At 40.1% G+C, this 13,899-nt stretch overlaps 2 protein-coding genes across 3 annotated transcripts; one reads left to right on the plus strand and one right to left on the minus strand.

The window, feature by feature from the left end:
• Positions 1–590: 590 nt before the first annotated feature.
• LOC113131261 (cytosolic 5'-nucleotidase 1A-like) lies at positions 591–13,269 on the plus strand. Its single transcript, XM_026308340.1, has 7 exons — positions 591–645; positions 11,008–11,177; positions 11,381–11,476; positions 11,650–11,770; positions 11,880–12,005; positions 12,156–12,340; positions 12,929–13,269. The coding sequence occupies exons 2-7, from the start codon at positions 11,118–11,120 to the stop codon at positions 13,223–13,225; spliced, it is 885 nt and encodes a 294-aa protein (XP_026164125.1). The 5' UTR covers positions 591–645; positions 11,008–11,117; the 3' UTR covers positions 13,226–13,269.
• Positions 2,016–5,793, minus strand: LOC113131269 (interferon alpha-inducible protein 27-like protein 2A). 2 transcript variants are annotated; one of them, XM_026308357.1, is made up of 4 exons: positions 5,667–5,793; positions 3,384–3,407; positions 3,083–3,253; positions 2,016–2,322 (listed from the first exon to the last, which is right to left on the minus strand). In XM_026308357.1, the coding sequence occupies exons 1-4, from the start codon at positions 5,674–5,676 to the stop codon at positions 2,237–2,239; spliced, it is 291 nt and encodes a 96-aa protein (XP_026164142.1). In that variant the 5' UTR covers positions 5,677–5,793; the 3' UTR covers positions 2,016–2,236. The 2 variants fall into 2 exon arrangements, with proteins under 2 accessions (XP_026164142.1, XP_026164135.1); XM_026308350.1 differs by lacking the exon at positions 5,667–5,793 and adding an exon at positions 4,021–4,051.
• Positions 13,270–13,899: the final 630 nt, after the last annotated feature.

Below are 13,899 nucleotides of genomic sequence, written 5' to 3' on the forward strand. Positions count from 1 at the left end.
CAAAGGACCATCTTTATCAAATTATGTTCTGGTCCTGCAGGTTCTGGTCGCTGTGATAAATAGTATCATGATCAATTTCAATTTAAAGTGCATAAAAAAGATGTCCCAACACACTGTACAATAAACCTAAATAACACAAACCCCCTGTAGATCCGGCCCTGCTGATGCTCATAGGGACTGTTCAGGGAGCGCCACTTCTTTCCAAAGCCCTGCAGACACGTTTTAAAGACCTGGGGTGATCATTATACCCAGGAGCTGGAGCATTGGTGCTTCTACGTTTTGTTACCAGAGGGGTATCAACAAAGGACGTCACTGTAGATAAGAGAGAGAGCACAAGGTTAGTGACAGAGGAAGGGAAGGGTTAGGGTAGGGGAGCTCAGTGCACCGATGGTCCTTGGGCAGTCTAGGCCTATAGCAGCATAACTAAGGAATCGTTTAGGGTTGCCTGAAGCCAGCCCTAACTGTACGCTTTGTCAAAAAGGAAGGTTTTAAGTCTAGCCTTAAAAGTATAGAGAGTGTCTGCCTTCTGAAACCAGACTGGGAGCTGGTTCCACAGGAGAGGAGCTTGATAGCTAAAGGCTCTGCCTCTCATTCTCCTTTTGGAAACTCTGGGAACCACAAGTAGATCTGCACTCTGAGAGCAAAGTAAGTGGTCTATTATAATATGGATAATATGGTATTATGAGGTCTTTAAGGAGCTTGATCATGAAGGGATTTGTATGTGAGAAGAAGGATTTTCAATTCTATTCTGTATTTTACAGGGAGCCATTGAAGAGAACCTAATATATATTTGTCCTGGTCAAAAATAACTCCAAGGTTTTTCACAGTAGTGCTGGAGGCCAGGGCTATGCCATGTAAAGTAGCTATAATTTTAGAAAAGTTCTTTTTGAGATTTTTAGACCCAAATACAATAACTTCTGTTTTCTCTGAATTTAAAAGTAGAAGGTTACTGGTCATCCAGGCCTTTATTTTAGTTAGACACACTTCTAACCAGTCTGGTTAACTGGTTTGTGTTAACAGGTTTCATAGATAGATACAGCTGACTGTTATCTGCATAGCAGTGGTAATTAATATAGTGCTTCCTAATGAAATAGCCTAAAGGAAGCATAGCACAGAGCCTTGTGGAACTCCATAACTAACTTTTGTATGTGTGGAAGGTTCATCATGGACATGAACAAACTGGAATCTGTCCGATAAATACGCTTGGAACTATTTTAATGCTGTTCCTCTGATACCAGTCACATGCTCCAGTGTCTGTAATAAGATGTTTTGGTCAATAGTGTTGAATGCAGCACTAAGGTCTAGGAGGACAAGTATAGAAACAAGTCCATTATCTGAGGCTAAGAGAAGATCATTGGTGACTTTTAACAGTGCTGTTTCTGTTGCTCTAAATCCTGATTGAAAACCTTCAAATAGTTCATTCCTGTGTAAGTGGTCTGATAGCTGCTTAGCAACAGCTTTTTCAAGGATTTTAGAAATAAATGGTAGGTTGGATATTGGTCTATAATTAGCCAAGACACCTGGATCAAGACTAGGTTTTTTGAAGAGGGTTTGATTACTGCAGTCTTAAAGGCCTGTGTTGTATTCAACTGTAAATCATGTCACCAAAATGAGGAGCACATGAAGGTTCAGACACCACGAAATGTTTATCAGAGTCCAGCACTAGATCTATATGTGAAACAAACACGTTTCAGAGGACTATGGACTGTTGGAGGAAGATGTTGATGTGCAGCACGACTGTGGTGATTTGTGGCAGCCAGAGGAGGAAGTAGCTCTTGCAGGTTATCGGTGATGGTGGAAACTGTTCCAGCAGTATGATGAGACAAAATAAGCTGAGCATGAGAGTGTGACATCCTACTGAAGAACTTAACTACAGTCTTTAACTATGTGCTGTTTAAAAGTCATTACACCTTGTGGTACACCTGAGTGTTAAATCTCTACATTATTACTTTTTTGCTGTATGATCAGATTGATGGGATTGACCTATTACACAAAAAAATGAAGCATTTCACACCTCCAGACAAGTTTCATTTATTTTTATTTACTATTATATCATTTAAATGCATTTTAGGGACACCAAAATATCACCTCACAATTTAATAAATTGCACACAAGCAGACTTTTCAGCTGTCAGAAAAGCAAATGCTCAACACATGCTTCATTACTAGCTTCTTTAGAGGAGGTTTTGCATTTTTTTCAATTTATCAACAGTAAATACATTCATCCTTCATGACATTTATCTGATGATGTTAGTCAGCCATCCAGCTGCTGCTCCAATGCCTCCAGCTGCTGCTGTGGCAGCTCCAGACACACCGGCTGCACCTGCAGTGAGATGACACCAGTTTATAAAGTCACAGAAAAACACAGAGCTCCTTATAAGTCATGATTCTACACAAGCCCTGTGCCATTAGGGACCATCTGTCAATAGCTGGCTCTGCTTAGCATTTGATTCTAAAATTAATAGTCTCAATATGTACAGAGAAACACAGAGCTCCTTGTTTATAAGTCACAATCTACACATGTCCTGTCCTAAGCTTTTATTTGTTCATCTTGTGTTTATCTTTGCATGCAAAGTAAATGATGAGGTCTTTATGATTTTGACTCTCCTATTTTCTCTTTGGCGTTTATTGTTTGGACTTGTACTTAGCATGATCTTTAGTTTTTCATATACATTCTTAAGTTTATTGTTTGGGCCTTTGTGTGTCCATCTTCTCAGTTTTAAATGTGAGGTTCACACCCGTTTTAATCCTTGTTATGGTGACAGTAAAATTAATTTGAATTAATCAACAGACATCTGGTTCACCTGTGTCCGGTGTTACCCGGATACAGCAGGACCTCACCTGCCTGGCACGTGATCACTTTGACTTAGGGACCATCTATCAATAGTTTCCCTCCAGATCTCACTTGGTCAGCTTTGCATTTGTATTCAAACCAACAAAAATAATAAGTTGAACTGGGACAAACAAATAAATCACTGCCACTTTCGTAGTCTCAATATAAACAGTAGTTTCACTGTATTTTGCAGTAATCGACCTTAGGATATATTCAAAACCATAATAAAATGTCTCAGTAGAGTCTTTACCCAATGACTGGAGAGTAGCCACCAGACCTCCTGCTGCTATTCCACCTCCATTTGAAATTGCAGCGACTGACATCATTTTAGCAGCAATGGAGCTCGCTGCTATTCCTGCTTTGGTGAAGCCTATGACCCCCACAGCATAAGGGGCTGCAACCACTGCACCCACTCCAATCGCTGCACATGGCAGAGAGAGATCACACATGATAAAATGAGACAGTGTCCATTGACTTTAACAGATGAAATTTTGTTTAAAATGAGTTGAAAAAGTAAACAGTGACTCATAGGGTCTCTTTAAATGTCTTACCTCCTCCAACTACAGCTGTTGTCACTGAAAGACAAGAGCAAATTTAATTTAACTTTATTGTCACTGCACAACAGTACAACAGAAATTGTGCTGTGAAGCACCTGAGTAATAGTAATAGATACGTTCATACATCCATCAATTCCCCTTATAAAATAAATTAAATTAAAATTTAAAACAGTACTAAGGCATAAAAATATTGCACAAATATTAAAAAACAATCTCATAATGTCCAATTGTACATGATTGTACATGAGGTACATGAGATCATGTGGCAGCAGGAAGAAAGTGTTTGTTCAGTTTAGTTATGGCTCTAGGATAAAAACTGAGTCTGGAGGTGCTTTTTCAAAGTTCGTAGGAAATAGAGCAGCTGTTGAGCCTTTTTGACCAGGGCAGAACAGTTGGTAGTTCATGTGATGTAGGTGCCAAGGAATCTGACACGGTAGACCCTTTCCACTTCCTCTCCCCTGATGGTTAGAGGACTGGAGTCTTCACGATGTCTCCTAAAATCATTTATGAGTTCCTTGGTCTTTTTTATGTTCAATCATGTCATCAGCAAATTTGATTATTGTACTTGTGGGGTAGATGGTGGTACAGTCAATTGTGTAAAGTGAATAGAGAAGAGGACTCTGCAAACAACCCTGTGGCGCTCCCATGTTGAGGGTCAGGTTGGTGGAGATGTGTGTGCCATGTGTCCCTGTTGGCCCCTGTAGTTGGTAATATGCTGGATGCCTTGCCACATGCGTGTCGGGTCTCTGTTGTTAAGTCGATCTTCGAACCTCTTCTTGTAGGCAGCTTTAGCTTTCTTGATGCCCTTTTTATTGTTATGTCTGGCCCTGCTGTACTGTTCTCTGTCACCTGATCTGAACGCTCCATTTTGTTTTTTCACCAGGTTCTGGATCTCTTTAATCCTCCATGGTTTCCTGTTTGGGAAAAATGTGGTTGTAGGTGGTTTGACTTTCAATGCAGATCCTAATGTAGCAGAGAACATTTGCGGTAAAAGTATCTACATCTGGGTCATAAAAGATGCTCCAGTTGGTTTTCTAAAAGCAGTCTTGCAGTTGTAGAGTCCACAGGCCAGGGAACCATAGTTTTTGTGGTGGGCTTTAGTTCTTTGACGGTGGGCCTGAATGCTGGGTGGTCAGACTGTCCAAGATGGAATAGGGGTTAGGCTCTGTATCCTTTGCTAATGTGGGAATCAACACAGTCCAGAGTATTGGCCCCTCTTCTGGCACATTTATCATGCTGGTCGAATTTAGGAAGCAAGTTCTTCAGTTTTGCATGGTTAAATCTCCCAGAAATATAAAGACGCCATCAGGGTACGCGCTCTGTTGTCTAGCAGAATGCTAGCTTAGCATTAGCATCTGGTGGTATATAGACAGCTAGCACAACAACAGAAAACCTTTGTGGCAGGTAGTATGGTCTGTATTTAACTGCTAGGAACTCCAAACCTGGTGAGCCGCGTTGAGTGACGACGGTAGCATCTGTGCACTAGCTGTCATCTACATATATAAACAGATAATGGGCCCGCATGTTATTCACTTTGACATTTGTGTGGGTTCAAAGATTTTTATTTAGAAAAAGTATCATTTCTACTGTGCTTGGCTTTCAATTGGCAATAATAACAACGTTGCTAACAATGTCCTCCCAAAAACCTCCAGGGTTTGAGCAGTGACTCAGACCCTTTAAAATCCTTGACATCTTCAAACACTCAGTCCCTTCAAAACTCCCGCGAAGCAGCTCGACACGTGACGTGACGTAACGAGACCTCGCTCGCAGCGGTCACGTGATCCGGGCTTGTTGAACACTGCTCAGCGACACTTCCGCCTCAAGAGATCGGTACTGTCTCGAGTGTAACATCACTAATTGACAAATCCAGTCTCGACTCATCCATACCCAGGGACCTGGCATTCGTTACAACAAGGCTGGGTAGCCGTGGTCCGCTTGGAGCCCTCTTTAGCCAAATGTCGACCCTCTTTTGTTATCGTTCTCTCCTCCGCCTGTGATGTCTGCTGCTCGGCAGGGTCATCCACGGAGAGTCCGGGGCTCCGGTGTTATCACACACTTCCACGCAAATCCACACGAACAACAAACCACACACAAACGTTCAGGTAGCACTGTGCCGCTGCGCGTCGACATCTATGTGCTTATGGCCCAGCTGGCTTTATAAACGATGCTTTGCTTTGTACCGTGACGATCATTCATTGGTTCAATTGAAATATTGACCATTGTGTGTTAATTTTAAAAGAACTATTACAGTATATTCAGAGAAACAGTGGTACTCACCAGGGCCCATGTTTAAAGTGTTAGGAGGAGCCTTGAACTGGGCTGAGTCAGAGCGTTAGGGGCTGGGCTGAGTGACGTTTTGTTTCCTAAGAAATGAAACTTATGGAGCAGAGCCCCTCCCTCCATGTGACTGACGTGTTGATAAACTCATGTACAGTATTAACATTGTTCATATAGTCATCAGTCTGGCTGGAACACTGAGCCAGAAAGATTCACTAAGTTTGCTGTAATTACTGTATTGTCATTAAATACATTGAATTCATAATTTTAATGAAATATAATGATTAAATCGTGGAGGTGGCAGTCCTGGATTCAGAGCCTTAAACACTCTGTGTGATGAGGATTTTGAGATTGATGAGGCTTTCTGTCTGGGGGGGATCTGAGAAAGGTCCCATGCTGGAGATGATCAAGCCCCACGTCTTCTTCGATGACCCTGAACGTCATATCGAAGCTGCACTGACGATTGGCATTGTGGGATGCCATGTCCCAAACCAATAACTAAGCAGTGATTAACTGTGGGGAGTCAACACCTGACTATGTTATAATTGGTAGAAAATTTTAAACTAGAATCATATGTATCATCATCTAACACAGCTGTACCAAACACATGATTCAAATCAATGTGTGATCATATGTTATCATGATGAATCTGATGGTAATAAATTTGAATTAAACCAAAATAAAATGCATGCAAAACATTATTTTTGTTGTTACTGTGGTAGTAAATATTTAAATGTTGCATAGAGTCCATAACATACATCTACCTGAATCAGCTGTTAGGGAGGAGAATAAGCAGCATATAACAACTGTATAGTAACTGTATCAGCTCATACCTCAGCTGATTGTCATGTACATTGTGGTGCAGGTGGTTTAACAGGTCCACACACACAATACATTAATTCCAGTTAGTGACCTGAGAGAAACACAAAGAAACAACATGCAACTTCCTGAATTAGATGTTTTGGAGAAGATGACAAAGCATACAATGAATGTATTGTGTTTGATGTATTTATGTTGAACTTTGTAATGATCTGTCTTAGGATTAAATAAATATCATATTAAAATATGTAGTTATGGTGCCACCAGACTCATTTTACCTGGTCCTTTTCTAGCTGAGGCGAAACCTGTGGCCCCCACAGAGCACAAAGGGCCAGGGCCACTACATCCACTGCACAGGTCAAATCTGATCCAATAACATCTCTGACATATTAAGTCAACACAGACATAATAAGATGGAATTACGAAAGAGCTGCTTTTAGATGTTCACTATGGATGTTGCTAAATCTCTCTCTCTTGCTCATTATCCCCCCCACACTCAGAGACTGGGTACCAATCCCCAGTAATAACCTGCAGGCTCAACACAAGAGCAGCTGACCTGAGATTACAGGTCATGGCCACAGTGGATACCTGGAGCCTGCGGTGATGATTACCAAGACTAAGTGACAGACAGCAGAACTACAAACAATCCCTACGATTATCATCACTGAAACCAACAAGCTGATATACACTACAGCAGAGGTCACTAACAGGCGGACCGCGATCCGGGTGCGGACCCAGAAGCCGCCCCATACGGACCCGGACGTACAGCCAAAACAGAAGATTGTGATTTAAAACCTAACGGGGCGCTTCTATTCCCACCGGCGCAGCTTTTTTAGACTTTACAGTAGTGGAAACGCACAGACCAATTGCATGCGAGTTGAGCCATCCCACGTGATACCACTCAGCCAATCAAGTCTGTGCATCCCAGGCGGTAAACATTACGACTCTACAGTGTAAACAGAGCTAGAGGCAAGTTACACATGAAAACAGTGTTGCCAACTTAGCGACTTTATCGCTATATTTAGCGAGTATTCAGACCCCTCTAGCGACACTTTTTTTTAAGCGACTAGCGACAAATCTGGCGACTTTTTCTGGTGTTACTTGAGACTTTTGGAGACTCTGATGTGTCTGTACTGCACCATTCTTACACTTCTCAATTTACCGCAGTAAGACGGCAAATCAGCTGCAGCCGCGGGCCCCTCCCCCGTCCCAAAGCCTTCACAGGCGGCCCAGTCCTCTCGCAGCAGTCCCTCCCTCCCAGCTGCAGTCACAGCAGGAAATGTTCACGCCTCCGCGTCCCGACTGCAAATGAATCGCGCGTGCGATCATGTATGTGTGTGATCTGTACTGATGCATGGCATAATAAAAAAATAAAATAAAATAAAAAAGGTAAAATGTTCTTTGTCTAAAATAAATCACTGCATTTGACTCAAACAGCCTCAGTCATTTACAGCAAGGCAAATGTATTTAGTTCTGAGAACTTATTAACTCCAGGCCGTCATGCTACACATATGGCACAGTACAAATATTTTGAGTGTCCCTTATTCTGTCCCTTATTTCTTATAAAGAATCACAAATGTCTCTTACTTTCCATTTCTGAAGTTGGCAAAAGCGTCCATCACGATTACAGCATGTGCCATGGACATTATGCAAATTACGCGATGACGTCATCCAGCGACTTCTAGCGACTTTTAGGACAGCCAATAGCTACTTTCCTAACTGACGAGTTGTCAACACTGCATGAAAAGACAGTACAAAGAAAAAGAGAGCGATACATGTAGAAAACAAAGGGAGAGAAACTGTAAAGTGAGACGGAGAAAGTGAGAGAACTTAGTTAATGAGAGAACATTATACATATCTACAGCCATACATATATGTTCAGTTGTGTGTTACATGACAATACATATTGTCAGAAAGTTTTTGAATTGTACTGAATTCATTTGATTTGACAGTCAGGTATTGATTACATGCAGATGTTGATAAAACTACTAGGCTACTTAAATATATATCACACTAACTAGTTAGACATTATGATCTTCCGGACCTTTGCTTCAAGAAATTTTCTCTAACTGGACCTCTTTAAATTTTAGTTGAAGACCCCTGCACTACAGCAACAGTGGTCCTTTTGATGCTTGGATATGATTTGAACAAAATGAATTGCTGTAAGGAGCAGTATCCTCCATGGACGAAGAGGTTGGAAAACAAGATTAGGACAGCAGGGAGAGAAGACAGCCAGCTGTAAGAAATGCAGAAAGGTGTGATGAAGAAAGGCTAACCTAAGAAGGTGTCTGCATGGTACAATTCATACATCCGCACCTTAAAGCAGGCACCGTGAAGGCTGGAAAGGACGTGGCATTACACAAACATTGAAGAATTTTACCTATACTGGAAAAACAGTCTAACATGTGATCTCATTGGGGTTGCACATTAAGTATATTAGTAAAATTGTAATACTTTTTATTGACATTAAAAACAATGAGGATACGTTTTAACATATTTAGCTCTTATTGACATCCATCATGAGCAGTTTTAATTTCTGCTACATGATGCTAAGTGCCCACCTTAACTAACACATAATGAGCAGTGAATTATTTAATGTTGTGACTGATTATTATTTTCAATAATCAAATGTATTAATTAATTGTACTACATGTTTGACCAAAGTAGTATTCCTGAAACAACAGTTTCAATACACCATAGTACTGTGTCCTAAATTGTTAGTTATTGCCTTCATTTTATGACACTTTCTCAACTGTGTATATATTTTTACCATATAGTTATTAAAGATATAATAATGATAGTTAACTTCAGTTTAATATATGCTGATATGAAAGAGCATTGAAAATAAATTTTATTCTTCCTTTTCAATTTCTGAGAAGTTATTATTGTGTTTGGACTTAATGTTGACAGCACATCATTGTGATATAATGACTCTATAACCCTGCCCATGTATGTTTGTACATTTAAGCATCTCTCTTAAATACTGGGTGGAGACATTGTCATGTGTTAGCTCATACCTCAGCTGATTGTCATATACATTGTAATGTAGGTTGTTTAACAGGTCCAACACACACACACACCAGGGCTCCAAACAAAAAAATCAATTAAGGACCCATTGGCTCCTATAGGGGAAAAAAACAGGGGCGAAATTTTTTCTTTTTTAGATTATGTGAACCAAATTTATTGAACGCAGCTCTTCCCGTGCGATTATATAGGCTGTGTTAAATTTCATTTTTAACTCCTTCCATTCCTTTTCGTCCCGCAGCTCGCATGCACGAGAAATTGCACGTGCTAACGGCGTAGTCTATGGAGCATTCTTCGCGATTATGTGATCACATGCATTTTTACGCTTGTGACTGTCGCCGTGTTTTCTCAGTCTCTTTTTTGAAATGGTTAATTCCTGTAATGAACCCCGTTTTCCCCGCTATTTTTTGCCTGCTCTTGAACAAAATTCACAAAACATTTTTTGTCTCATGATCATACCTCAGCCAAGAAAACTCCTGAATCCAGGACGTTGTGAAATGTCTTTCGGCACAGTGTTCATTGACTGACGCGGAAAGATGAATTCCTGTGTCTCTGGCTTTCTCTAGCGCGCTCGTGCTGGCACAGCTGCTGGAGCTTGCTTTTTTGTTAGCAGGTGTGTCATCCGTGCTGGTGCTTGACAGAGATGAGGATTGCTTAAAGAAGTCAGATATTTTTCACTTTGACATTTTTTCTGGCGCTGAAAGATGACATTTGCTTTACCCGTTCATATTTTGGCGCTTTCACTCAGTTAAACTTTTACACAAAACATCTCAATTCATGACGTTGACAAAACAAATGAAGCGACAGTCTTGTGCAACTGGTTATAAAACATACACGTAGGATGCAAATTTTACAATCAAAGCGAGTAAATTTGTATTGTCGCCAATGGAAGAGATTATTTGGGAGTGAAATACTCGCAAATAAATACATTTGGTCGCAAATGCGACCATTTTAGTCGCAGTTTGGAGCCCTGCACAAACAATACATTAATTCCATTTAGTGACCTGTGAGAAAGACAGAGAAACGTCATGCAACTTTCTAAAATAGACGACAAAACATAAAATGAATGTACAAAAGAGAAATGGCAGATAAACACCTGAACCTGCATTTTGTCCTCCATGATGTAGCTTCCTGCAGCTGCACCTACAGTGAATCCATAGATTCTACTGAGTTTTCGAGAAACTTACTTTCGAGAACTACTCAGATGTAAACCAAGAAGTTAAACACTGTCACTACTGTAGTTACTGTACTGAATATACACTATTATCAGTATTTTACCTAAACTGTGTATTTTGTTGTGTTTTATGTGTTTGATTTGGCCACATTTTGTAATGATCCAGGGATTCAATAAAAACATAATAAAAGATGTATTTATGGTGCTACCTGACTTAACATTTCTGAGATAACAAGTCAACACTTAAATGACACCATCAAAGGAAAAACAAGACAGAAATACTAAAGAGTTGATGAATCAGTTTTGTTATGACAATTTTTTCAGGACACCTGAGCGAAAGAGAAACAGGATCAGCAAGATGAAAAGGAAGGAGGGGATATAAAAGAGACAAAGTCTGGTACTTGGTGTGGAGTTCAGAGAGGTGAAGAGTGAAGATGAGTCGTAAAAACAAACAGCCATCACCCTGCAATGAACAGGACTTGAAAAGAAAATGTGTAAGTTTTTTTTTTTACCATCTATAATTTTTATTATCTGTAATTCTAACTAATAAATGCTAATAAAAACATATATATACATACATATATACATATGAGAGAGAGAGCTTTAAAAAAACTATTGCTGTGCAGAAAATGTCAAAACGTGCAGAACAAATCACTACAATTTATTGTTAAAACATTTGTTCCCTCTGATCCTCCAGCCTGAGACAGGGAGCCCCGTCATCATTGCAATATCAGCTAAACTCGTGTTCACTGAGCAGAACATGAGCCCTGGCCCTGCCTTCAGCTTTGTCAAGGTCAGTGACTGTGGAGGAAAAACACACACTTTAAAACCCAGTAGCATGTAGTGATTTAGCAGGAAGTGTTAATGAATGTATTCCAGTGAGCGTTAACACAGAAACACTCATTTGCACGTACATACTGTGAACTTGTATTATTTTTAATGTCATCAGTTTTGTTGTGTTCTCAGGCTCTGAAGGCAGTGAACGCTGAACTTAGAGAGCATTACCCTGAGAGTCAGGAGCTCTTTAAGGTCATACTCATTGATGACAACAGGTCAGACGAACTCAACAAGTCCATCAAAAAACACAGTATGTTACTGAAATACTACTTTTTCATCTGTATTGATAGCAGCTAAAATACTTTTATAGATAATGTCTTGTGAACAGAGACCTCATTCTGACCTGATTTTTTTTGCAGGGTTCAAAGGGCTAATTACTTGTGACATCATAAGTGGAGAGGATCTGATAAATAAACTGAAGGAAAACAACACCCATCTGTATCTGTCTGGATCAGAGGAAATGGTTAAAGAAGCGTTGAAGAATGGTAAGTGTAAATAAGAGAAACTGTGTATTATGGTGTATGGTACATATTGCTGAGCTGATAGAGAACTACCCAATAACACAGATAACATTAACCACAACTGTACATCAGACAACACTGTACATCTGTGTTGAATCTTTGTGTCTGTATCAGAAATAGCAGCTGCTGTGATGAAGACACCAGAAAAAATGGCAGAAGTGTCTGAGAGTGAGCTGCATATTGCCTTTGATGGTGATGCTGTCCTCTTCTCCAATGAGTCTGAAAGTGTTTACGCTTCTGAGGGACTGGAAGCGTTCTATAAAAACGAGAGGGAAAAAGTCAATGACCCAATGAAAGAGGTAATAACAGCTCACTTACACTTACTCTCAGAGTTTCAAATAAAAGCAAAAGCTAATAGATTTCACTTTACATAGAGACCAGTCAGTGAACTTTTCCCAGTAGAAAGTAAAACAGGATTGAAATTGAAAGTGGTCAGACTTATTCTTCCTCCCCACATTAGGGGGCGACAGAGACCAACATGTGTTCAATTAAATTTGTTATGCAGCAACACAAGGACCAGTGATTAGTTACATTTGATGACTGTATTATTTTGTCATAGTCAAATGTAATAACTAAAGAGTTCATCAATACGTTTGATGACCAGTGCAGTTTTCCTCAACCAGCATCAATGAACTACACTATGTCCTCAGTGGCTTCTCTGTTTTATCACACTTTTACAACTCATTACACTTTTCTACACATCTAGTGTTCATAGATGTACTAATGATATAATATTGATGGAACAGTGATATAAACGTCATCTGCTATTTTCAGTGTTGTCTTGTTCTCCCTCTGTGTGCCTGCAACATGAATGTAAAGATGAAGTTGGACCAAAATAATTTCCCTTCATGTCACATCATTGCTGCTCTCCTCCCTTCTTTCCTCAGGGACCATTTAAAGGATTCCTGGAGGTTTTACTGAAACTGCAGAGGAAACTGCATGACAACTGCCCCATTCGTACCTACCTGGTGACATCTCGTGGAGGTGGCTGTCCTGGATTCAGAGCCTTAAACACTCTGCGTGACTGGGGTCTTGAGATTGATGAGGCTTTCTGTCTGGGGGGATCTAATAAAGGTCCCAAGCTGGAGACGATCAGGCCCCACGTCTTCTTCGATGACCAGGACAGTCATATCAAAGATGCACTGAAGTTTGGCATTGTGGGATGCCACGTCCCAAACCAATAACTAAGCAGTGGTTAACTGTGGGGAGTCAACAGCTGACTGTTATAATTGGTAGACAATTTTAAATTAGAATCATATGTATCATCATCTAACACAGTTGTACCAAACACATGATTCAAATCAATGTGTGATCATATGTTATCATGATGAATCTGATGGCAATGAATTTGAATTAAACCAAAATAAAATGCAGGCAAAATATTCTTTTTGTTGTTACTGTGGTAGTAAATATTGAAATGTTCTGCAGAGTCCATAACATACATCTACCTGAATCAGCTGTTAGGGAGGAGAATTAGCAGGATCACAGACTGAGAAAAAGCGTAGCCCAAATATTTAAATTTTCTAGAATAACTTATGATAGTGAGAGATAGGTCACCATTATATCAGGAACATCAGAGAAACTAATCAATTTTATTTCAGTGTGCACCTTCAAAACTGCGTTCAGGACAAAGGACCATCTTTATCAAATTATATTCTGGCCCTGCAGGTTCTGGTCGCTGTAATAAATAGTAACATGATCAATTTCCATTTAAAGTGCATAAAAAAGATGTCCCAACACACTGTACAATAAACCTAAATAACACAAACCCCCTGTAGATCCGGCCCTACTGATGATCATAGGGACCCAGGAGCTGGAGCATTGGTGCTTCTACGTTTTGTTACCAGAGGGGTGTCAA

Source organism: Mastacembelus armatus, chromosome 22 (genome assembly GCF_900324485.2).
Source record: "Mastacembelus armatus chromosome 22, fMasArm1.2, whole genome shotgun sequence".
NCBI classification, from domain to species: Eukaryota; Metazoa; Chordata; class Actinopteri; order Synbranchiformes; family Mastacembelidae; genus Mastacembelus; species Mastacembelus armatus.